Here is a 24561-nt window from a genome sequence, read left to right as displayed (position 1 = left end):
ACATGGTCAACTATGTTCCTTCTATTACTCTGCAACATGTCACCGATCACTCTATCTTCCACAAAATCATTTTGGTTGGTATCATACAACATACGCCGATTCCATCTGTAGCTGCCGTCCTCCATAGAGTTTCCCAAACTACTCCCACGCAAGGTTTATAAGTCACCTCGATACCCATGACATCATCGACGAACTGCATTCTCCCTGCCGCTCCACGAAAACAGACTTTTTGTACAGCACTGCTGCCCCCCTCACCAGCTCAAACACCATCCCATGTTTCCTTTCAGCTTTGTGAAGCAAATAAATCCACAATCGGAGTTTACAGTTCACAAGTCTGCATGGTAGACCTCGGTCTCAATGAAAAATTCACTTGTACACTTATGATTGTGAATGTAGCTGAATCAGACTTTCTCTGGCACTTCCATTTGATCCTAGACCTTACAAACGGCATTCTCAAATAGGCTGCACCTCCTCCACTGCAGCCACTGTCAGCCATGCCCCTTCAGCAGCCCAATGTAACGATATGATCTACTTCTCGCACCAACCCCCACTTCCCATAGACACATCCAATGGTCAACAGCTCCTTCAGTAAGGCTTCCACACTATCAACCATATTAAACTTGTTCGACAGTTCTGCTCTGAGATGTGTGAAACAAACTTTCATCTATGATATGATAACAACATCATCCAACATAGGATTCAAGATGGCAAGCATGAAGTCTGCGCAAAGCAGCAACACCTCAACTGGCTAGATAAATAACCTACACCCATTTCTATCATCTTGCCGACATCTCTATCACTATCCACAGAGATACTCACAACTACAGCTTCTGGAAACCACTAGAGAGGTCAGTACTGCACTATTCACTTGCCCACCTATTACCAAATCATGTGGCCTCCCACCAGAATGGTTCAGACAGTGAGCTATTATGAATGGAACAGTCCACAAGAGCATCACCACATAGACCACGTCAACTAATGCCAGACCAACTTGGAGCCGCCAAATCGGCAGTGTATGAGCTCTTACAAGGAGATAGTTCGCCCCTCCAAAAATTCCTGGTCTTCTCCCATAAAACTGGTCCCAAGAAAGAACAGATCCCTCAGGTTTTATGCTGATACAGAATCATCAATGCTTGTACCATTAGGGACAGCTACCTGGTACCAAATATCTAGGACTTCTCCATCATTTAGTAAACGCCTCTGTTTTTAGTGTCATTGACTGTACAGTAGCTTACCTACAATTACTTTTGTGTCCAGTTAACGTATACAAAACAGTCTGTCCGAATCCATGTTTCTGCCTTACAGATTTAAGAATACATCATAAATATGACAACCCTTTGTTGATGGTTTACTCTTCAAATTCTCATTCTGCTATGACATTTTAATTTTCTCACCAGATTATGAATCTCACAAAAAGCACCTCAAGTTTTCGACACCCTCTCTAACGATGGCATCATAATAAATGAAAACAAATGTCAAATTCGATTCAAAGAAATCATTTTCCTTGGACACTCAGTCAGTGCAATAGGCATCCACCGCACACCACAATGTATAGAGACAATCCAACAACTGCCTGCTCCACAAATCTATATCAAATCTACGTCGGTTCTTAGGTATGATAAATTTCTACAGAAGACACCTCCCACAAGCAGCTTCATGCAAGCACCCTAACACAAGCCCTAGTTGGCGAGAATACCATCAGCAAACGCAAACTCACGTTGATGAACGAGATGAAATCCGTTTTCTATAGCATTAAAGACTGCCTTTCCCAGGCCTTCACTTTGGGACACCCACTCCCTGATGCCTAGCTCTTCATAACAGCAGACATTAGCGACAGCGCTATTAGAACTGTGCCGCAACAAGAAGTGTGGATTGTGCAGCAGCCACCCTGTTTCTTTTCATGCAAGCTAACGTCACCACAAACCAAGGGGTCTGCCCATGACAGGGAGTTACTGGCGCTCTACCAAGCAGTATGCTACTTCATACAATATGTAGAACACAATGGACACAATTCGTACACCGCAATCACAGTGCAGACACATTTATTGCTCCAAGACGATTCGTTTCAACAGTCTTATGCTGCCATCATCTGACCTAACAGGAAACTAAAGATAACAAGTGGATGGGGAGATAATACAATTCACACAGCAGATGCATAAACTATACAATATTCCAAGTAACTTCTGGGAATTGCTATAAATTTCCATGTTACATTACATGGAGTCAATGCATAAAAATCACTCTCCATGTATACATACCTTGACAAAAATCCAGTCGATAAATACACACAGTTTTACCAGTTACTTTTTATGCTTTGACTTCATGTAATGTAACACAGCAGTTTTAAAGCAATTTCCAGAAGGTATGTGGAATGTTGTATATTTCATATATCCATTATATGAATTGTAGTCTCCCACCACCGCCCTCCCCTTATTATCTCTGTTTTTCTCTTAGATTAGATGACAACAGCATAAGATTGTTGAAACTGGTCGTCTTGGGACAATTAATGTGTCTGTATTGTGGCATATGAATTGTGATAATTGTCAACTATACTGATCGTCCCACAGCACAGCATGTGTACATGACAGAATGTAGAAGAATCCCTCCACTTACCTACATTGATCACAATCCACTCATTGGTTCTGCCTGAAACCCACTCAGAAATGCCTACTCCCAACCATTTCAGCATTTATAATATGTTGCCTAGTTTAACAAGGACCTCAGCCATGTCAAAGATGCAGAGAACCTAGTGTCAGACTAATTTTCACACATCTGCGCCTTGTCATCTACCCTCAAATACGATCAGTTTGTTGAGGCACAAGAACACAATGAACAACTACAAGCACTCATTCACGAATCGTCCACGAAACTATGGATTGAATCTCAGCCTATTCTGGGAGTGACCCACACTATACTTTAAGCTGTCTCACAAAAAAATCGAATACAGCCTCGCGTACTTCAACGATCTCTCTGTGTTATATTCGAATATGTCCATAATTTAGCGCATCCAAGAATTCGCCCAACCACTCAACTAGTGACCAACAGGTCGATGTGATCGAATGTAAAGAGACACTGTATAGTTTGGTCTTGTGTGTGTATCCTGTGTCACGTGCAACCTCCAATTTCCAAAAGGGCACTTTTAATACGTACATGTTGATGTCATTGACCGACTACCCATCTCCGATGGCTTTCACTATGTCCTCTCAGTGACTGATCAGGTCACATGATGGGTCAAAGCAACACAACTAAAATCTACTGCCAGAGCATGGATCTCATGCTTTGGCTGCCCCATGTACACCCAACATACCAGAGCAGGCAGAGGCGCTTCTGTGGGTTCTCCTGGGAGTTTGCACAGCACACAAACAATACCTGGGAGCCTCATTGGTCGAAATTCTAGACTGAAGACGCTATAACTCCTAGCAGACTTCGTACTTCAAAAACCCTCAGACCTATGTGACTTTGTTCCATTAGCCTCATAGCATGCCTCAATATACCACCAACCCTCCCACACTCCTTACATAGAGTCTTTGTTCACAATGATCTTGCAGATCAACACTTTATAATTTAAGAGATGACACAGTGTCACATGCCCTACATCCTCCCCTCCATTCAACTCCCAAGGTTGCCACATGATGTCAATGCTGCCTCCCTCACATCTCGCATTTTTAGTGAAGGTATCCTCACAACTATAGCACCACTTTTACTTCTGATGAACCCCACGCCACCACCGACAGCCATCCTGCCGTTGCAATGCACATTTCAGTTGAGCTCACCCTGAAGCCACCACACACTCACCCTTTGGCCAGCCCGACTGCGTACTTGCTCAGCTCTATGAGTATCATCTATAAATCATCCAGCATATCTCACTGCCCGACATCCTCATCACTGAAGATGACATTGCACCCAGGAAGTCTCCTTGTGTCCATGCAATCTCACTGTCTCGATACTTCATGCAGCTTCCCTGACTGTGCTGCACGGGAACAATGCTCCATGAAGTAACTTTTCTGGTTATGATCCTGAGTCCCACACAGGAAATTCCTTGACTGACAGTTGGTCTGATGGTTTTGCAGGGTTCAGTTGTTGAACAGTGTTGGTTTATATCATCAATAAAAGTGTTATAAAGAGTATATGGATTGAGAGATTATTCATCATAAATATCTCCTGTACCCTGTAGATCTACCTATTTCAACCCTCCCACTACCAGCGCCAGCCTCTGAATTGTGACTGGATGTCCGCAATTTCCTTCCCAAAGAATCTAAATACAGCTCACAGACAATTAACTTCTCATTGAATGTCAGCATGCAGATTGTCAGACTGCAGATGGCTCCATTGTAGTGCATTTCCTTAAGAGCATCATATTACCACACGACACTGATACTGCCACTTTTCCCTGCAACTTTTCTGTTATAGGTATCATCACTATCATGGCCCCACACTTGCCTCTGACAGATCTCATATCTTCACTGGCAGCTTCTGGCTCTGGTGACATATCCACCACTCCTCAACCTCAGACCTCACCACACACACAGGCTACAGCCACCCGCACTGCCTTCTGGCCTGCTTCCATGACTGCCACCTGTACGCCATCCTGCATACATCACCTCCCAATCACTACTCTGCTGCAGATGACAAGAAGCCCGAAAGACCTCCCCATCTCTGTGCAGTTTCATCACTGGGAGTTGACAAGGACCTCATGCAAAACTTTCTGACTGTTAGTTTGCCTTAAGACTTTGTTGGGTTTGGAGGCTTCTGAAGTGTACGCTCCTTTCGTTGATAAAAGTATGCTATATTGTGTTTGTATTTTATGATTATTCATCTTCATCACTGCCTATACAGTTCAGCACTACACATTTGATTTCTGCTTTCTGCACAATGTTGCATTTCCGAGTTTTATAATATACCACACTTGGTAAAATTTAATTTGTGGCATTTTAAATGGGAATATCAGTGATTCATTCTTATGTGCTTGTGTTAAATGGACAACTGGATTTTAGAGAGAAAAACAGCTTCGTTTTTATTGTGCAATGAGATGTTCAGTCTGCGAGACCAACCAGTGCAAAGTTGTGGTATATTTGCTTGTGTAGATAGGTTATGGTACAATCATGGCCCCCATCACAGTCTAACATAACAGTCACTACACTGTCTGGTGTAAAAGTTGTTACCGTTTGACAGATGGAGCGATACTTGCACTCCAAGCAGTAAGAAAGCGGACAGTGATATGTGTCGTTAGGATAATGAAAGTTTTAATTATTTTTTCTACTTAATTAATGAAATAAATGTTACATTTTTGCGTTCTTTGCATTAGTGAGTTACCAAGGCTCATGAACTGTCGTGAAATAAATGTAAAACCACCTGAATTTCACTGATTCAGTGACATAAGGTACAACTTATTCATGAAGAAATGCTTTTGAATATGTGCATAATTGCAGCTTACTTCGCTTACAGCGAGAGAAAATGTGTACATATTTCGTACAGCATATATTTCTGTTCTTGTCTCTTACTGTGATAGGTACTTTCCCTGACACATAAAAATTATTTTATGGAGTCTAATGATTCATACACTCTTATACTTCAATCGACTTTTTGATAGACAGATATTTTTGTAAATGTAACTGATTTTCCTTTCAAAGCAAGTATGTTGGAAATTATCGCCATTTGTGGTACTCAGATGCGAAACATTTTTTATTGCTTTTTGATGTTTTATTGTGACGTATGTGCGATTTTTCCTTCCACTACAGGTGTGGTGACTTATGCAGTACATATTACATTCCATGTAAGTTTCATATGCTCCACATTCAGTGAATTGAGTTTTATGTGTAGCGGACAAAACTTCACGTTGTTATGTCGGTATATAAGACTACTTTCTGCAAAAGGTCAGATATTATTTTATTGTTATTAAAGGAAAATTATATTCTTCAGCAGGTACCCGTATCTTACAAGAAAAAAGTGTATAAACTGCCCTGTAATGTACAGTCCATACCTCCCGTAGTTCTTAGGAAATTAAAAAACGACAAATGTAGTGTCATTTTTAGTCATTGTCGATTTTTATGGCAGTACACACGTTCCTAATAGTTAAAACTATGTTGAAAATTAGTATAAACGATTGTATTAACCTTCATCCACTATCGTACTCAGAAGTGTTACTTGCTGGCCGCTTGGCGTGATGCTATGTCTGTAGATAAGAAAAACCAGACGGAGTGTCGCTACTGTGAAGCCAATGTGGCTCCCAAACATGCTGTCGTGGTATAACCTTCGACCATAGATATTTATGGTCGAAGGGTATAATCCGGCGTCTATCGACCTTACACTATACGATCGACTTAGTCAAAGTGTAAGTGTGTCGACTGCAGATCATCTTTGTTTTTGGCACAATTTGTGAGAGTGGCATTTAAACTGTGTGCTGTGGAGGTGTGGTTAGTAGAGTTTTTTTTGTTTCAGTTTTTTTGTCATTTTAATGTGCCGTTATGAAGGGCTAGAGGTTCCACTTTTCTTTAGTAAGATTTGGAATAGTCGACTATAATATCTCTACATCTTTCTGTTTGTTTGTGTCGTCTGCCATCAGCTAGTCATGGGTAACAGATCTTCGCTTCTTTTGAGGGAAGAGGAGATCGCGCAGATACAAGAAGAAACTGGATGTGAGTATGTTTGTCATGGAGTTCACACCTCTACATCATATTTTGATAATTCCCGCTAATTTGCTATCGCAATCTAATTTAATTTCCTTTATGTTTCAGTTACTCCCCACCAGATTGAGAGATTGTACAGCAGGTTCACAAGTTTAGACCGCGGTGACTGCGGAACATTAAGCAGGGAAGACTTTCTTCGAATACCGGAATTGGCAATCAATCCTCTTGGCGACAGAATCGTGCATGCATTTTTTGAAGAGGGCTGCAGCGATCGCGTCAATTTTCTGCAGTTCATGCAAGTTCTAGCACACTTCCGGCCGATTAAAAAAGGTCGAGACAATAAGCTAAATTCGAGAGAGCAGAAGCTGAAGTGTGAGTAACCTAGTGGCGTATAGGCTCATAAGGCAATAAGGAGTATATTTCTAGAAAAAGGCATATAATCCTGCAGTCTGTGTGAATGTCTCATATATTCGTAGTTTGATTACTGTGCCTGTACAACTTGACTGTCGTAATGAAAACATTGCTTACAACTGAATGTGGCTCATTGACTGAAAAGTATCGAAATAAGTTTTATGATACATAATGTTTCACTTCCTAGACCTAAGTTAGTTTCTCTAGAAGTGTTTGAGAATCTTTAGGAATTGGGGAGCCCACAGAAACTTTTGATCTGTACTCAGGGTTTCTTGGACACACAACTCTAGCTGTATTTCCATCTGCCAAGCAGACTAACAAGCAGTAATCTTGCAGTAGTGTAAGTTATATTAATTCATTCTTGAAAATTTTCTGTCAGACTATGGATGTCCTAAATGACATTCACATGATTAATGACAAAAATAAGCCTGTAGACAGTGACAGGTTTTTTAGCTGGATCATTACAATAATGTTGTATCTGCTCTTGGAAGCTTCCACCTTTATCTTTCAGCAAAATAATACAGCAATTAGAAATGAACTTCCTCAAGACTCATTCTTACAGTTCAGTTGAAATGAGGAACCAGGTCCAACAGTTCTATGAAGAGTGAATTATTAACTATTTGCTGAAATCTTTGTAGGACTACTTTCCTCTTGCATAATCTTCTGAGCCCACACCCCCTGCTTTTAGCTACAGTAGGCATGCTGAAAACTGCATTGAATGAATGGCAGAGGAACTGTGGAAAATTAGTTACTTTGAAAGTTACGATAGTTCATTTTGCCATTTCCGCACACAATTCACAATTAAGTGTGAAAAGGTTAGAATAAGTATTCATATATTGTGCCATAACATTGGCAAAATGATTTAATTTTTTAACTGAAATTTTAAATAGGGTCAATGGCTGTTAAGCCCATGTTATTTTTTAGATAACCAGAGGTGAAGTGTTGTGACCACAAAAGGTAAAGATGCTTGATAGTCTTGGATTATTAGTGTGGTATGCGGAGTGTTTCGCACAAGCCACAAGTGCTATAGCCAGGGACGCAGACTCCGAATGCCAATTGCACTGTGGCTTGGGCTTCAGATTGGCAAATGTTGTCAGTGTTAGCTGAATTACACCAGTTAGAGGTGGCTTTGGATGTCAGAGAAAATCACTTTACACTACTTAGTTCTACAGTATGGTGTCAGTGGACACTGATCACAACAGTGCACAAACGCAAACTGAAACCTTACTAAGTGACGGTAGTTCGTCATTCAGTGAATTCAGAGACGGTCTGATAGATATTAGAATTGCAACTGGTTTTTGTATGTCCTTGATTAGGAGTTTGTGGGAATAGTATTTTCCTCTGAAGTATGGTTGGGTATGTAAGAAAGTAGAAAAATTAATGGCAGTTCTGAAAATCTTCTTTAGTTATTACAAAAGACTATCCATTAACATGTGAAAACAGGTGTGGTGCTTCTTTAGTGCAAGACGAATTATTGGACCTTACCTTTTCCAGCAAACCATGGCTGCTAAGTGAATTATTTACTCCAACCTCTTTTTTTCTCTCTTCAGAAGACTAATTAAAACATCTTTGGTAATTTCATGCACAACTGTTTGTTTTGCGATAAACTCAGGTGGACCTTCATCAGATGCTATATCCTTTAGACATTAAGTGATATGTTAGTGTTTACAGGCTGAGTAGTTTTGGATCAATCGTTTCCTGCAATTCTACTCATCAACTTTGGCCTGTAACATAACTGTCTTGTGTTGTGGCGTATTTGAAGTAGATTGTTTGTAGGGGGCGTGTTGTAGTAAGGGGTGGCGCGCGCTGGTATTGGATGTTTTTGTGATTTGGTTTGTAGTAATGTTACAGTTGTATGGGATTGAGTCTGTGATATGTAACGATGTATTGAATTCTTGGAGGTTTGCCATGGTGAAATATTTCGTTGCTTGCAGTCTGTTGTTTCAGAGTTTGTTGTTTTATGAGTGAGTATTTTGAATTTTGGTAGTTGAAGGCTATCTGGTTTTGGTTTCTGAGTTGTCAGTTTATTTGCTATTTGTTCTTCTGTTAAATTGAATTTTATGTTTTCATCGTTTTTTATAGATATGTATCCAACTGTGAAATTAAGCTCCATGTTGTATCATTACATTTTTGTTTGGGCTGATTGCTAAGGTGGGCAACTAATGTTGTTGAGTTTCTTGGACCAGGGGCTAGAAAGATAATATGCAGTTATCTATAACAGGAGGTTCCTGGCTCAAGTGTGTGTGTGTGTGTGTGTGTGTGTGTGAGAGAGAGAGAGAGAGAGAGAGAGAGAGAGAGAGAGAGAGGTGTGTTGGAGTGGTATATGTTCTGTCATGCAGTATCTAGTGAGTTTAAGTGTAGTGGTCTTTGGGGTGGAAGGTGGGTGTTGAAATCATTGTGTCACAGTTCAGTAAGGTGGAGCATTGGAGGGAGCATTTATGGGTATCGGGGATGGGAAGGAGGGAGGTATGTTGTTTCAGCAGGAGGGGTGAAGGACAGGTTTGGATGTTACTTTTAGGATTGTGGACCAACAGGCTAAAGAAGTTTTGGTGGGGTAATTGAGCAATGTGTTGAGTAGTCTGAAATAATTTGACTGTTTCTCTGCTGGCAAGGATGTGGGTCATAGGGGTTGTAGGTATGACAGCTAATCAGTTTGGAATTTAAATATTATGTGCTGGGGGCATGTACTAACACAGTAGAGGGTCATTGTGGGCTGTTAAATCTGTTGTAGGAAGGAAAAACGGATGCATTTAGACTCTGCAGTCTCATCGTGATAAGTATTGTTGGTGAAAAACTGTGTAATAATTACTGTCCTTCCAAAGCTTTCGTGAAGTTGGTAGGTAAAATGTATAGGCTGAAGGTTGTTTTTTTTTTTTGGGGGGGGTGGCATAGGGGGGTTGCCTAGTTGTGTTGCATGGGGCTCGGGTGGTTTTTTGGCAGGAGGGGGAGGGGATGTAAGGTTAGTGTGGGTGTGTAGGTTTTATTCATTTTTGTGGTTTGTGTTGTTCTGAAGTGGTGAATGTTGTGTATATGTTTTATTTGGTTTTTTTTTTATCTGGGTACTTTGTCAGGGATGAGTATTGGAGGATGGTGGTGGTTGGAAGAGGGGAGCATTGGTTTGGGTGGTGTGGTTTTTTGGAGTGATTTTTGTGTTTGTGGAGGGGAGGGTAGCAACCTAAATTAATTTTGAGTTTACTATGATTGTTAATTAAGGCTGATATCATTGGTCAAAGCTGGTGGGTGGGATCTGACTTTGCGGTAATCCTGTAGTTATGATTGTTAGAAACTCAGCGATACTAAAATGTTTGATTAAATATTAGGGTAATGTTTGTAAATTGTTGTCAGAAATGACATGTACCACATTTTAGAATCAAAATAAGATTTTACTTTTGGAATGCTAATTTTTGTAATGTTTGTTGATTTTCAGTTGCCTTCAAAATGTACGATTTAGATAATGATGAAAAAATATCTAGGGATGAATTACTAGCCATTCTTCATATGATGGTAGGAGCAAACATAAGGTGAGTTGTGGTTAATTCTCAGGTTTATTATGCTTTCTTCTCCATTTGAAGCCTTAGTCTTTAATTGAAATTAACAGAATCAACACAACATAACCAGTGTGGCATGTCAGCTGTAGCTAACATAATTTTTTAAGTTATTCTTATATATGTGGCAGGCTGTAAATCTGGATTTTACATGCAAACAATAAACCACATTTTCTGTTATTGCTTGCAAAAAGAATTTCAGAATGACTATTTGGCATTTGATTCTGAATTAAATGTTTGGGAACTTTTGTAGTGCTGGATGGTGCTAAATGTTGTAAATTGTTGTAGTACAATTCACTGTAGTGTATGCATTGGAATGGTTACAAGCAAGCTTAACAAATAACTACTGGTTTTACAACGATCTAATGGTAATAAATAAGGGTGATTTGATGCTACACCTTCAGGTATTAGGTAGGAGACAAGTCACTGTGCAGCCTGTTGTAAGATGTATTGTCATTTATTAATAAATGCTGTATTTTGTATGTACAATTGGTTTCACTGACTGATGGTGGGGGAGTAGGGGGTTGAAAACAATGGTCAGGTTTGTTATGTTTTGCGCATGACTCTTACCACAAACATGGTCACTACAAATATTTCACTTGTTTCAGTTATAATTAACTGAAAACAGTTAATCACAAAACTATAGACTTCATTCCAGTAAGTATTTCATTGCTGAATTTATTTTCAGCTAGGCTAATTGCTTCAGGGATCGCTGAGAGTTAAGTCAGGTTATGGTAGTTACAAGACCTTGAGCGAGCTTTACGGCAGAAAGAAAAATGGTCAAAGTTACATGATCCTTTGCTCTTCAGACGAGTTACTCATGTGATAAGAAACCGTGTAAAAGTAGACTCATTGGGCTGCTGTTACTGTTCCCATGTTGCTCTCTTTTGGGCCACTGAAGCTGTCCCTTAGCATTTATGTTTACAAGAAGTTTAGAGTACCAACACTGCCAGGTATGTGACTATGTAGACTTTCCCTATGCATTAAAATGTCGGGTTTCTAGCTGGATCAAACTGTAATCTGAGCACAATATTTCAGCGGTCCACCTGGCCGCCATCATCAGATGAGAAAAGCTATACTGCTGTCACATATAACTGATAGCACTCGCAAATGACTGCACCTTTATATGCATCGGAAGTAAAACAGCGCATGCGCTAGATGCAGTGGGCACGCACTCAATCATTCCTGCTGCACCCTGGCGCACAGAGAGTTGCAGCGCCTCTTGTAGTGAATGCAATTGAAGACAATATATCGTTACAAATGATTATTCATAGCCAGCTGATTCGGAAGCCGTTGTTTCTTCATGTCTGATAAAACAGGATTCCACTATTTTACTTAGAGAGTATCCATTATCATGATTAATGACGAAATATGCTAGTCTGATTTCGAAAGATTCTTTTAGAACACAATCCCAATACTCCGAAGCATTTGCAACTACTTGCGTCTGTCCCTCTGTAAGGCAATGCTCAGCCAACGCAGATTTATCTGGTTGGAGTAATTGCATATGGTGATGATGATCAATGCACCTGTCATTGACAGCAAATAGTTTGGCCAATGTAAATTTTCCCGCACTCACACAGTATTTTTATGGAGGACTTTGAGGATATGGCCTTGAAAATATCTTTTTTGAAACCTTCATGTTTCCCAAGATATGTTGACGATATGTTTGTTGTTTGGCCACATGGAATAGACTCTTTGCACCAGTTATTGGACTATTTTAATTGTCTTCATGTGAACATCAACTTCATGATGGAAATTGAAAAGGAGGGGAAGTTACCTTTTTTGGATGTACTAGTTAATTGAAAGAAGACGGAACTCAAGACGCAATGTTTACAGGAAACTGGCTCATACCGACAGGTATTTAGATGCTACCTGTTGCCATCCACCTTTTCAATGTACAGGAGTTGTCTGGACCTTGGTTAAACGAGCATATGCTGTCTCGGATGCTGAAAATTTACCACTGGAGACGCAACATCTTAAGGAAGAGTTCAATAACAACAGCTATACGGACCAACAAATTCAATGTGCTTTTGAGTTTGGACCTCTACCCGAACCTTCTGAAGCAAACTTTAGGTCTGTGTCTTTTATTCCGTCTCCTGAGAATGTGTCCGCCACTAGGTAGACTTTTGAAGAAAAATGAGATCAGATGTGTTTTTTGTCCTCCAGCTAAGATTCGAGCACTTCTTGGCTCTGTCAAAGATGATTTAGGTTTGAGTAAGTCTGGTGTTTACAAAATACCATGAGAGTGCAGTAAAATTTACATTGACCAAACTATTCATACCGTCAATGACTATAGGTGTATTGAACATCATCGCCATACACAATGGTTACAACCAGATGAATCTGTGGTGGCTGAGCATTGCATTACAGAGGGACACAGGATGCTATATAATGAGGCGCAAGTAGTTGCAAATGCTTCGCGGTATTGTGATTGTGTTCTAAAAGAATCTGTCAAAATCAGACTAGCAGATAGTATCATTAATCGTAATAATAGATACCCGCTAAGTAAAACGTGGAAACCTGTTTTATCAGATATAAGAAAAAACCGCTTCTGAATCGGTCCGCTATGAATAATCATTTGTAATGACATATTGTTTTTGACAGTATTCGCCATCGGAGGTGCTACAACTCTTTTTGCACCAGGGGGCAGCAGGAATGACTGAGCTCGTGCGCACTGCATCTAGCGCATGCACTGTTGTACTTCTGATGCAGTTAAAGGTGCAGTCATTTGCGAGTGATATCGGTGAGAGCAGTGTAGCTTTTCTCACCTGATGATGGTGGCCAAGTGGACTGCTGAAATATTGTGCTCAGATAAATTTGATCTGGCTGGAAACCCAACAAGAATTTGATATACTGCCAGGTATGTTTTGTGTGTTCAGTTCTAGTTATTCATTTCTTCATAGTGCTCTGTGGACACAACACATTCCGCACTCACTTTCATAGTAATGATTTCCTTATTTAGGGTAACTCCCTTTGCCAATGTGATGTGGTCCTCAAATGTTGGCACCGAAAAGATAATGGGGTTAAAGATGAGATCATCAATGGCATATATGATTCTCTTTCTCACATTGTTTACTGAAAAAATGTAATAATGTTTACGTCTGTGGTGCATTTGTAGTTTAGTACATTCTTATTTCCCCTGATGTGTTAAATTTCATTAGCCTTACCAACCACACTTGCAAACCACCCCCTCCCCTGCCCCATTTCATTTCTGTCTATTAATTCTTCACTGTACTAAATATTCCATAGTTCTTTGTCTTCAGAGACACGTGTTTTGAGTTGTTGAGGGCTTCTTATTGTCATAAAAGTATGTATTTATCATCCTCAGTGTTATTTTGTGACACACATCACCTCCTCAGTACACTGCACTCCCTTTCAGCTATTGTTTAATCGAAATTTGTAGCTTTATTATTAATTACTCTCTGATTTAGGTTCAGTATAGCAAGTGCACAAGTTCCATATATTCCTGACATCTGAATCATTAATTTGTGTTAGTCTCTAACTCAGTGTTAGTAAGGTGTTGCCCAGAGTTACATATGAGCTTATAGTTCGCCTTTAAAGTTACTCATCTTGTCTTTGTCATAATAAATTATGCTGTTTCTTTATAGATCGAAATACACTCTCCAAAATTAAGGATACCAATGACCTACTTTCAGAGATTTGTTCATTGAATTTAAGGAATGTGGATTATAGTTGCTGACTGCCTAATAATTTATAATAGTAATAACTATCTGTACGAAAACTATTTTCATCAGTTACATTTCAGAGTACTTTCCCACCAGGAGACATGATCAGGTCATGTACTGTAAAATAAGAATATTTACTCTTCTAACGTAAAAAACTTATATTGCAAACAATGAGAGAAGGAAATATTACTTTAACATGCTAACAAATAATACTTAAAGCATAAAGATTTCTTTCAGGAATCTGTGATGATGGACTTTAGAGTATTTGTTATGTTTACATGACATTTATGTTGACTTAATTTATTTTGCAGTGAAGAGCAACTGACAAGTATTGCTGAACGTACAATTTTAGAAGCTGATCAAAATGGTGACCAAATGATATCATTTGAAGAATTCTGTAAGGCTTTGGAGCGGACAGATGTGGAACAGAAGATGTCGATTAGATTTCTTAATTGAGATCATAAAAATGCAGTGCATTTAACATCTGAGAATATGTAACTTTGTTTAATAATTTTGGGATAGGTTTGATTTTCTTGTTGTCTTCTGGGTAACACATGCTATATACACTCAGTTAAGTCTTAATGACTTAATTTCTTGTCAATAGAATTGTTATTTATATCTTATCTTGTAGTAAAGATTGTGTTGTAGCTATAGATCCAGTACAAATATTTTATTTAAATGTTGCACCAGAATAAATGTAATATAGTGTACATTAATATGTAATAAGAGGGTCATAGTGACCAGCTGAGGGAACAATGTATTACTGGTATGTAATTGTGAAATAGGCTGTTTGATATATAAAGTTCTATAAAATGTTGTGTGTTTATTTTACTCTTTTGAACAAAAACTACTAACATTTTAAAATTTTCTCTCTCTAAAAATTGGTTCTGCAGTACTATTAGTGTCTTCATATGCTTCTTTGGGCAGTTACACAATGACAATAATTCTGAGTATGTGATAGTATTAAACACTAATGTGCAACATAAGTGGAATATGGATTTCTTGTTAACTGGGTAGAAGTTGCAGCTTTAGTTTGTGCAACGAAAAAGTGTGTTAAAAATGGCAGAATGCATTAAGTATTGGTGCGTACATAGTCACCAGGCTATGGTTGCAATCGGTCTGTCACTGACTCGATCAAATTATCCCCTTCAAACATACGTAGACCGTGTGCTATGTTACAGATTACTCTCATGCCACAGCCAGAATTCAGTGGGTTCTTTCATCACCTACTAGGTATTAATTGCCATCATTCAGAGCATAGACCCCCAGATGGGTATTTCATTTTGCTAGTTGACTCACAAAATACGGGGGATTGCAGTGTCTTCCTTTAGCTCCTTTATTCTGTTGGTTTTTAAGACTGCTCGTATTTCATTGTAATAGCTATATGAGCCTGCTGCCACACAACCACATCTGACCACACACTATTTTTAGGCCTTTTCCACTCAGATTTACTACGGGCTGAATGTTTCCTTATTGTTATTTCTGTTAGCATTGGACCCTGGCAGCTGTAGGTAATCTAGACTTCAGCAACAAGCTGTAAGGTAATGTCACATTTGTATTGTTCTATAAGCTAAGGTGGTGCTAATGCTAGACATCTCAGGAACTCAACAAGTGTTAGATTCCAAACTGTGGCTAGTCAGTGCTGTATTATTGCATACACTTTAGTGGCTGCAGTTGATTGGGAGAGTGAAACACTATGAAGTGCAGACATTTTGACTTGACTACCTGTATACTGAGACTTGTAAACTTTCATCAAAAGAAAATCATCTATCTTAAAGTGAGCTACATTGTGAAGAATCAATAAATGGCTGCTGAGGTAGAATACAAGTTCTAGTGCACCTGTTCTTCCCTCATTGTACTAGTTATTATGTAAGAGTATTTTTTAAAAATTATAGTAAGTATTATTTTCATCAAAAGAAATGAAGAGTCCATAGTGAAATGTCCATGTTCTACATATATATCACCAGTTACTGACTGTAGTGCAATCCCTAAGGCAGCTTTGTCAATACAATGATGTGCTTCCAGGTGTTCAGACAAGCTGTTAGGCTGGAGGAAGGCAGCTGGTGTGTGGTAAAAAGGAATGCAGCTGGAACACGGGGCATTATTGTAACACAAGCACTAGTATTGCAGTGTACAATGACGTGATGTGAACTGAGGAGGGTATACAGACTGAAGGAATGGGAGACACGGGGAAGAGGTGATCAACTCGGCTCACCTGAGGTTTGCTGACATGACGTCCGGAAAGCCATATATGAAAGTAGTCAGATGACCTCTTCAAGTGTTGTGACCTTGTTTACCATAAAAGCTTGGTGTATGTCTTCTGCAACCCCATTCATCAAGTGCCAGACCTTGTTGGCTTTTGTTATATCTTGTTATATTGATTTTTCAAACTTGCATGTAAATGTTTTGAAGTGCTTCACCAGTGTCACATTGTAACTAGAATAAAGGCCAAATCTGAAAGGAGGGTCCTCAGTTGAGTACAACACACTGTACTGAAAGCACATTTATTATGGACACCAACACACAGCCAGAACAGAACTGAACTCCTGGATGAAGAGTGGTGCTCTTTATACAAATATCCCAGAATACACAAGAGAACCTTCCAGGAATATATATATATATTAAAAACAAAGATTCCAAGACTTACCAAGCGGGAAAGCGCCGGCAGACAGGCACATGAACAAAACACACAAACACACACACACAGAATTACGAGCTTTCGCAACTGGCAGTTGCTTCGTCAGGAAGGAAGGAGAGGGAAAAATGAAAGGATGTGGGTTTTAAGGGAGAGGGTAAGGAGTCATTCCAATCCCGGGAGCGGAAAGACTTCCCTTAGGGGAAAAAAAGGACAGGTGTACACTCTCGCGCGCGCGCACACACACACACATATATATATATATATGTGTGATAGGGTGGCACACCATGAGTCTATATGGTAAAAATGTCATCAATTTGATGATCATCCCTGCTGCAAGACTTGCCCTATGCACCCACCACCACCACCCTGTAGCAGCCCTGCAACTGGCAAAACATGTACTATCAAAGGGAGAACCACGTCATATACCAGCTGTTATATTAACACTGTTTGGCCTTTTACATCGGCATGACTACCACCAAATTATCAATTAGGATTAATGGAAATGGGCAGAGGGTGTATACTTGCCACATGCAATATCCTGTTGCAGAGCATGCTCTACAGCATGACAATTGTGACCTCGGTGCCTGTTTCACCACACGTGCCATCTGGATTCCCCCCCAAATTGAGTTTCTCAGAACACAGGAGGGAACTAGTGCTACACGTCCTTGGTTCTTACCGCCCACATAGCCTTAATTTACATTAATTTCTTCTGTCTTGGCATTCCTTCACGGTAACTATACTTTTCTTCACTACATTTTAGTTTGCTACATCTTTCATTGTCTTATCCGTCTATTTTTCACTGCCCCCTCCCCCCATTACATACAATACACAAACTTCTCACTCTTATTAACTTACGCTTGATGTTTAAGCAGTAATCTCTGTCTTGCACATTACCCTGTCTTCCACCTTTAAGCTCTCAGATTTTCAAATCTCGTCCAGTGCAATCCCCAATAATCACTCTTTCCTTGTCACCCCATACAGTAAGTCTCCCAAGACCTGCAGTTCTGGGTGCCTTTCCCGAAAGCTTCCCTTTGTCCTAGACCTCTCCAGTCCTTTTCCTTCACCCCTCTTCCTTACCCTTCTTCCTGAAGGAGCCACTGGCTCTGAAAGCTTGCCTAATTACAACCCTATTTTGTGTGTGTTTTCTGCTGCCACTTGGTTAGTAGATTTTTTATCTATCCAATTAAATTATTTTCTCAAAAACTGATAGTGTAAGGAAGGGTTTGTTTTCGTCATGCAACATATACTACGCATTTTTCTGACTGCTACAGGTAATAAACAAGAAACTTATCATGCTAATAAAATTTGTGTTATTCAAAATTTGTCGTAAGAACTGTGCTGCAGAAATGTTATAAAACATTTAATGTCAACAAATTAAAGTCCCGTCTGATGTTACCTGTATGTAATATAATATACTGCCTTAATTTTGTTTCCTCTGCAGCTCACTTGTGCAAGACTTACATCAGCAACAGTTTAGCTGTCAATATGAACTGCAAGTTATTCAGAAAATTAACAAGTTGTGACATTTTTGGTATGTGTAAGTGCTTAAAATTTGCATGTATGCACTTTGGAGATGTGGCACTAAGGTGTCTCATTACAGCTGTGTCTGATTATTCACCGGATCACACACTAGGCAGGAAGACCTGTGAAAACCACTATCATAAGTGGTTCTTTGTGCGGCAAAACTATTTAAAAAAGAAACCACCACCTCACAGTGCACCTTAGCAGGTAAAATTTTGGCAGTACATTTCTGTCAGTGTATTTTCCCTGCTGAAAAATTCCAGAGTAGGTGTCAACATATTGGATTGTACCATTGCCTTGTGAGCATGTTGCTTACCTTACCCAAGGGATGGTGACATCTCAGCTTGTTATCCATCTGGATGCCTCCAAGTTTCATACATGGCGTTTCATTTAGTGTGTACTTACTTATCTCTATTTCCGGTACCTGGAAGTTATTTTCATTTCTCTTGACTAGCATAATAGAGATTTTGTAGAATTTAAAATTAAGCTGTTTATTGTGAACCAGTTGCAAGCCTGTTCCACTACTTTACTGGCTGTGTCTGCTATGGACCATAATTTATAAGGGGCGTTCAAAAAGAAACGATCCACAGGCATAATTACAGAAACTAGTACCTGCATGTTAGAAATATTGTCCCTGGCTGGTGAGACACTTGTCCCACTGTGACCTAAGGCAGTGAATGCCTCTCTCATAAAATTCCTGGGGCCGTGATGTTAACCAGTTCCGCACGTACAGCTGGGTGTCATCATCCGATGTGCATCATTAGCCCCCTCAGAGCCTTTTTAAGGGGACCAAAAATGGCGTAATGGCAGGGAAAAAGAGGTCTGAACTGTATGGAGGGTAATCGACAACCTCCCATTTGAATTTCTGCAGCAGTGTTGCAACTGTTGGACGTATGAAGCTTTGTATTGTTGTGGAGCAGAATGACCCCATGGGTGAGATTGCCTGGTCATTTTGATTTGATCTCTTGGTGAAGGGTGGTCAAGGTTTGCAAGTAGCATGGGGCATTCACTATTGTCCTGTGCTGTAGGAAATGACTCAGAAGGAGCCATCTTGGGATGAAAGAAGAACGTCAGCACCTTTCCTGCACTCGTGTGGATGGCCTTTGCTTTTTGTGGTGGTGGTGACCAACTTGGATGCTTCCACTGGAGACTTTGTCGTTTTGATTCTGGTTTGAAGTGATGACACAATGACTCATCTACAGCTACCACTCATGCCAGGAACACATTCCCTGACCCAAGCATAGTGCTGCAGATGAGCGAGACTTTGGGCTGTTCGACATGCTTCCTGGTGTGGTCGAAGACTGTGGGTGGGGGGGGGGGGGGGGGGGGGCACCCGTTGGCCACACACTTTGCACATGTGCAGTCATTCCTTCTTGATGGTGTGATCACTTCCAACGCTCAATCCGACTGCGGTGGCTATGGCTTTCACTTTCACTCAGCAGTCCTGGGTAATGAGTGTACTCACCAGCTGGACGATGTCGCTGGTAATGCAGTATGGTGCTCCAGACCGTGCATCATCAGCTAACACCACCCATCCTTCCCTGAAGCGCTTGTGCCATGCCTTGGCCCTTGCAAGAGTCATGCAGTGTCTGCAGTACACTTGTGACAGTCATCCATGAATGTCCTTTCCTCCCCCTCCTCCTCCTCCTCCTCCCGCTGTCAGAAAATGAACACCACCTCTATGCTCTTCTTTTGACACCTCCATGTCACTGTTTGCAATGCGACTGGCAGTGTTGGACGATTGATGCATGCTGCTGCTAGCTCTGTATAGTCGCATGATGTGCACACATGCCCTCTAGCAACAGGTTGTGAACTTCCACGCTCTGGTCAGAACCACACCTTGTTACACACGCCATGATATTAGCCTCTTGTCACCGGTTTGTGCATTCCAGACTCTGTCTTGTTTCTTTCTGAACACCCCTCGTAGTAACCACTACACTAGAACAGGAGTGTGGAAGTAAATCCAGATGCACTAAAAACATTTCTTCACCTAAATTGGTGTAATTATTTCACAGTGTGAACTCACACCATGTACTGCAGCCACAGTTGCATTCTTCACAACCATGTCAAATAAATGAAAATTTCACCCTGTTAAATTATTTCATTCTGAGGAAGAATGTTCGTCTCTTTTCCCTTTTTCTATTGCTGAATGATTTTTCCAAAAAATACCAACGCCTAGATTTACAACTATATTCTTTAATTTCACATCACCAATGCCTATGAGAAATGTGCAGAGGAAACCTTAATTTGATCTTGCCCTGGTTCCAAATGAGTGATCTTCTTAAGGATTCAGTTAGGTTACTTAGACATAAGTTTGTGAACATTTCACATACACTCCAGCAAATGGTTCCACTTGTTGCCATCCTGCAATACATTATTCACAGCCATTTTGAATCTTTTGCATAATTGGAGGTCTGTATACATAGTAGTAAAACAGCACACAGAAAACTCCAATTGGGGATTTCACAGTGATAATGTTCTGCGTATTGAAAAAACGTTTAGACAACATCAAGAATCTATCCTTCAATAGTAATGCTGTATACTGTGATTGGTTACACTGTCCTGTTGAAGTGATTGACAGTACGTTTGTTGGGTTTGCAGCTGGATCCTCAGATCAAGTGCACAGAAATGTGTGAATCTTTTTGTTGTGCCTATTGCGACTCAGCATCTCTGCTGTATGGTGAGTAGCAACTTTCCTTCTCTGGTATTGTTGCACACAATATGTTGGTGTTCCAAATAGCCATCATCTTCAGCTTTAGAACTGCTGAGAAGTCAGAACAGTTGCCCCCATAAAGCCCACCTTAGGAAAGAGTACATGCAGCACCACCATTGATGAATGTTGGAAGGAGTGATGTATCACAGTTGCTGCCAGGCTATGCAGCTGACCATGCCACAAGTATTGGGAGGCAATACATGTGGCAGCACCACTATTGATGAATGCTGGGAGGAGTGACATGTTGCACCTGAGACAGTTGTCGCCAGGATACACAGTTGACCATGCCACAAGTACTGTGAGGCAATACACATTACCATGTCCCGCCTAACCCTCTTATTCACAGTGTTGCGTTTATGTAGCATGAAGTTTTCTGTAATTTATTTCTTTCACAAGGGTTTAGACTAATTTTGAAATACAAAAATAGTAGACAGAGATCTTGTGTAGGCCTTTCAAGATTTGCATGAGTTTTGTATAATATATTCACACAGACTGCATTTTTGGAAGTTAAACTTTGTGTTGCATCTACACACTGAGAAGAATGGGTTAAAGCACATGCTGTCTGTGTTAATGAGATAACCTAATAATTAATCTGTATGACCTACTTAACGACAGTCCCAAAACTAAGATGCACCAACGACTACAACTGTGTCCTCGTAATTCATCCAGTGAATTCAGTGCAACAGTGCTTAGCTACCATATGACTTGTCTGACATCCATGCATTCTTTCCCACAGGAATACAGAATTTTGTATATGATGGACTATCTTAGACCCAAGTCACAGTTGAGAGAGTTGAGGAGTGCTCTGATCTTGGGCGGCAGATGAGATAACATCTTGACATTAAAATTTGGAGCATTTGGCAGGAAATAGACAGATGAACATCCACTCTTGTGCTTCTGGAAATGGTCCAAACTCCAAGATACAGTAAATCGTGCTCATACGGGTAACCATTCTGCTTGAACACGGGCTCTGAATGTCCAATTTCTTCTGGTAAGAAGATTCCATCTCGTTGATATGGCAGCTGGTAGTTCACTGCATGCAGATATCATCAGGTGTGAGTCGGTTTGCAGTAAAATCCATATCCTATAGTTTCCCATTCCTTTTATAAACAAACACACACAAGAAATGGAGCTATCCATCACTTTTACCTCATTGTAAACTTAAGGTCGGTATGAAGAGAATTCAAGTGTTGCAGGAATCAATTAAGAGTAACCACTTCATATGGCTAGATCATCTGAGAGATGTCTCTGCACCTTCAAAATTGGTTTCAAAGCTGCTGTAGTCAAAGCTGTATCATTAAAATGTTTCATAAATAAGTTCGCAACTATAGATGATAGTGGACATTCAATAGCCACTCCATCAGTTGGTTCAGAAACCTGGTCACTAAACAAAGTAGGTTGAAGTCAAAACATGACAGTGGGGCTTCATCATTCCCACAGCCAACTTTTCACAGATTAGGTTCAAGGATTCTTCAAATAAAAAGTTCACAAGAATATTTGACAGATCCAGGAATAAAGACTGCAGCTGCCATATGAATACTTCACAAAGCTGAAGGGTACAATGGGATGTAATGGCACCCCTTAATTGTGGATTATTGTGTCATATAACCTTGGTGGTACTGCTATACTCAGATGAATTTTCTTGATCAATATGTAAAATAAGGGAAAAGCAACTACTTACCTACAGAGAATTGGTGCATGGTACGCACAAACACTTTATAGAAAATAGTTACTAGCTACTGAGCTCATGCTCTTTTTCTATTAAAGGTACACACATTCTCACACACAACTACAAAGACACCCAAACTTGAGCATATCTTCAGGTAGGAGCCTCTCTTTTGCAAATGTGAGAGTGTCCTATGTTTTATCCTATCAGTGGGTACTCTGTAGTTTTCAATTAGCTGTGTCAAGTAAAAAATCCATTTTGCTATTATAATCCACACGTTCAAAGAGTAATGTGGCATTAATTCGTCCACCAACTATATTTTTATCCGACGCGCAAGTCGCCGAAGTGGCGTCAAATCGAAAGACTTGCACCAGGCGAACGGTCTACCCGACGGGAGGCCCTCATCACATGACATTTCATTTCATTTCATCTGCTGAAAATCAGCACATGGCTGCCCCTTCTCTAGCAAAAACATTATACAACAGTGATGGTGCCTGTTACGATGTTTGAGGCACCTCTCACCTGATTTCTTCAGTTCAGTCCTCTGGGAGGACGGAAACTGTTTGTTCCACAGACCAGAAATATTTTGCAAAGTGTAGACTCCTCATAGTGGACATGTGGTTTAAACTTTTCTTTGAAACCATTACTTTTGCATTGTCCATTTACCTATTAGCAATATTTATCACAGTCTGTTGTGTGTTGTTAACAAGTGCGACATGATGAGAAAGATGTCATTTTAATTTCAAAGACTGCTGTCTGGTGACTGAATTTGAGTGAAATAGCAAACAGTAAATTTATAACCCTTTTTTAGAACCATGGGAGTATTGCATGTGTAACAGTTTCTCAGGTCAATAGGCCAGCTATCACAAGCAAACACTTATTTTCACCAATTATTTCATTAATGTAACTGATACCAGCATTGTCTGATTGCAGTTTGTTCTCTGGTTTACTTATTTTATGTTATTTTAAGTTTTCCACTGTGGAAGCCTCAAAGGTAACAAGTGAGACATTTCTAGCATTCTAGTTTGATCCATTTTTGCATCCCGATCAGACTGGTCACAGCTATGTCTGTGCTACTGTATTAACAATGTATATATGTTAGAAGTGATGCAATGACTTCCACTGCCATGGAAACAGTTTCAACACAGTTTTTATTCTTGTTTTTGCTAAGTTCCAAACTTTTCCGCATTGATTCACTTTCACAGGTTACAGTTAGCTTTATAAATCTGATGATAAGATATAAACTGTGGCCCCACTGAGAGAATTTCTGCTGTAATATACCAACACTTTCAGCCTATTACCTGCAGCCTATTCTCCTATACAAAATCTCCACCATTTCCTCCACCGACTCTCCGCAGTTCCTATTCCTTTACCACATGGTGCCCTGCTCGTCACTATTGATGCTACTTCCCTTTACACTCACATCCCTAATGCCCTTGGCTTTTGTCACTAATTAATGAACACTGCCTTTCCCTATGGCTGACACATTCCAAACCTACAATTTTCTTCCTGGCTACCATGACCAACTATATCCTCACCCAGAATTACTTCTCCTTTGATGGCATTACCTACAAATACATACGGGATATGGTTATGGACACTACTATGCCAAACTATTCACAACCCATCTAGAGGAGTCTTCGCTAAACATCAAAAATCCCAAACCCTTCACCTGGTTCAGATTCACTGATGACATCTTCATGATCTGGATCAAGGATGAGGACACCCTATCCATATTCCTCCAGCACCTCAACA

The 24561-nt window shown here is 40.1% G+C and overlaps 1 protein-coding gene across 1 annotated transcript; it reads left to right on the top strand.

Annotated features, from left to right (window-relative positions):
• The first annotated feature begins 6304 nt into the window (after positions 1-6304).
• Positions 6305-15086, top strand: LOC126276633 (calcineurin B homologous protein 1). Its single transcript, XM_049977292.1, has 5 exons — positions 6305-6413; positions 6563-6635; positions 6735-6998; positions 10465-10558; positions 14580-15086. The coding sequence occupies exons 2-5, from the start codon at positions 6569-6571 to the stop codon at positions 14722-14724; spliced, it is 570 nt and encodes a 189-aa protein (XP_049833249.1). The 5' UTR covers positions 6305-6413; positions 6563-6568; the 3' UTR covers positions 14725-15086.
• The last annotated feature ends 9475 nt before the right edge of the window (positions 15087-24561 follow it).

Source organism: Schistocerca gregaria, chromosome 1 (assembly GCF_023897955.1).
Source record: "Schistocerca gregaria isolate iqSchGreg1 chromosome 1, iqSchGreg1.2, whole genome shotgun sequence".
Classification (NCBI taxonomy): domain Eukaryota; kingdom Metazoa; phylum Arthropoda; class Insecta; order Orthoptera; family Acrididae; genus Schistocerca; species Schistocerca gregaria.
The sequence above is the reverse complement of the archived record's forward strand: the minus strand, read 5'-3'. Positions and strand labels throughout refer to the sequence as shown.

Bases quoted from the DNA above. Each gene is read 5' to 3' on its own strand.
- LOC126276633 (XM_049977292.1), top strand. From the start codon at position 6,569: ATGGGTAACAGATCTTCGCTTCTTTTGAGGGAAGAGGAGATCGCGCAG. The intron at 6,636-6,734 runs GTGAGTATGTTT...TTTATGTTTCAG, and splicing joins GATACAAGAAGAAACTGGAT to TTACTCCCCACCAGATTGAG. The intron at 6,999-10,464 runs GTGAGTAACCTA...GTTGATTTTCAG, and splicing joins GAGAGAGCAGAAGCTGAAGT to TTGCCTTCAAAATGTACGAT.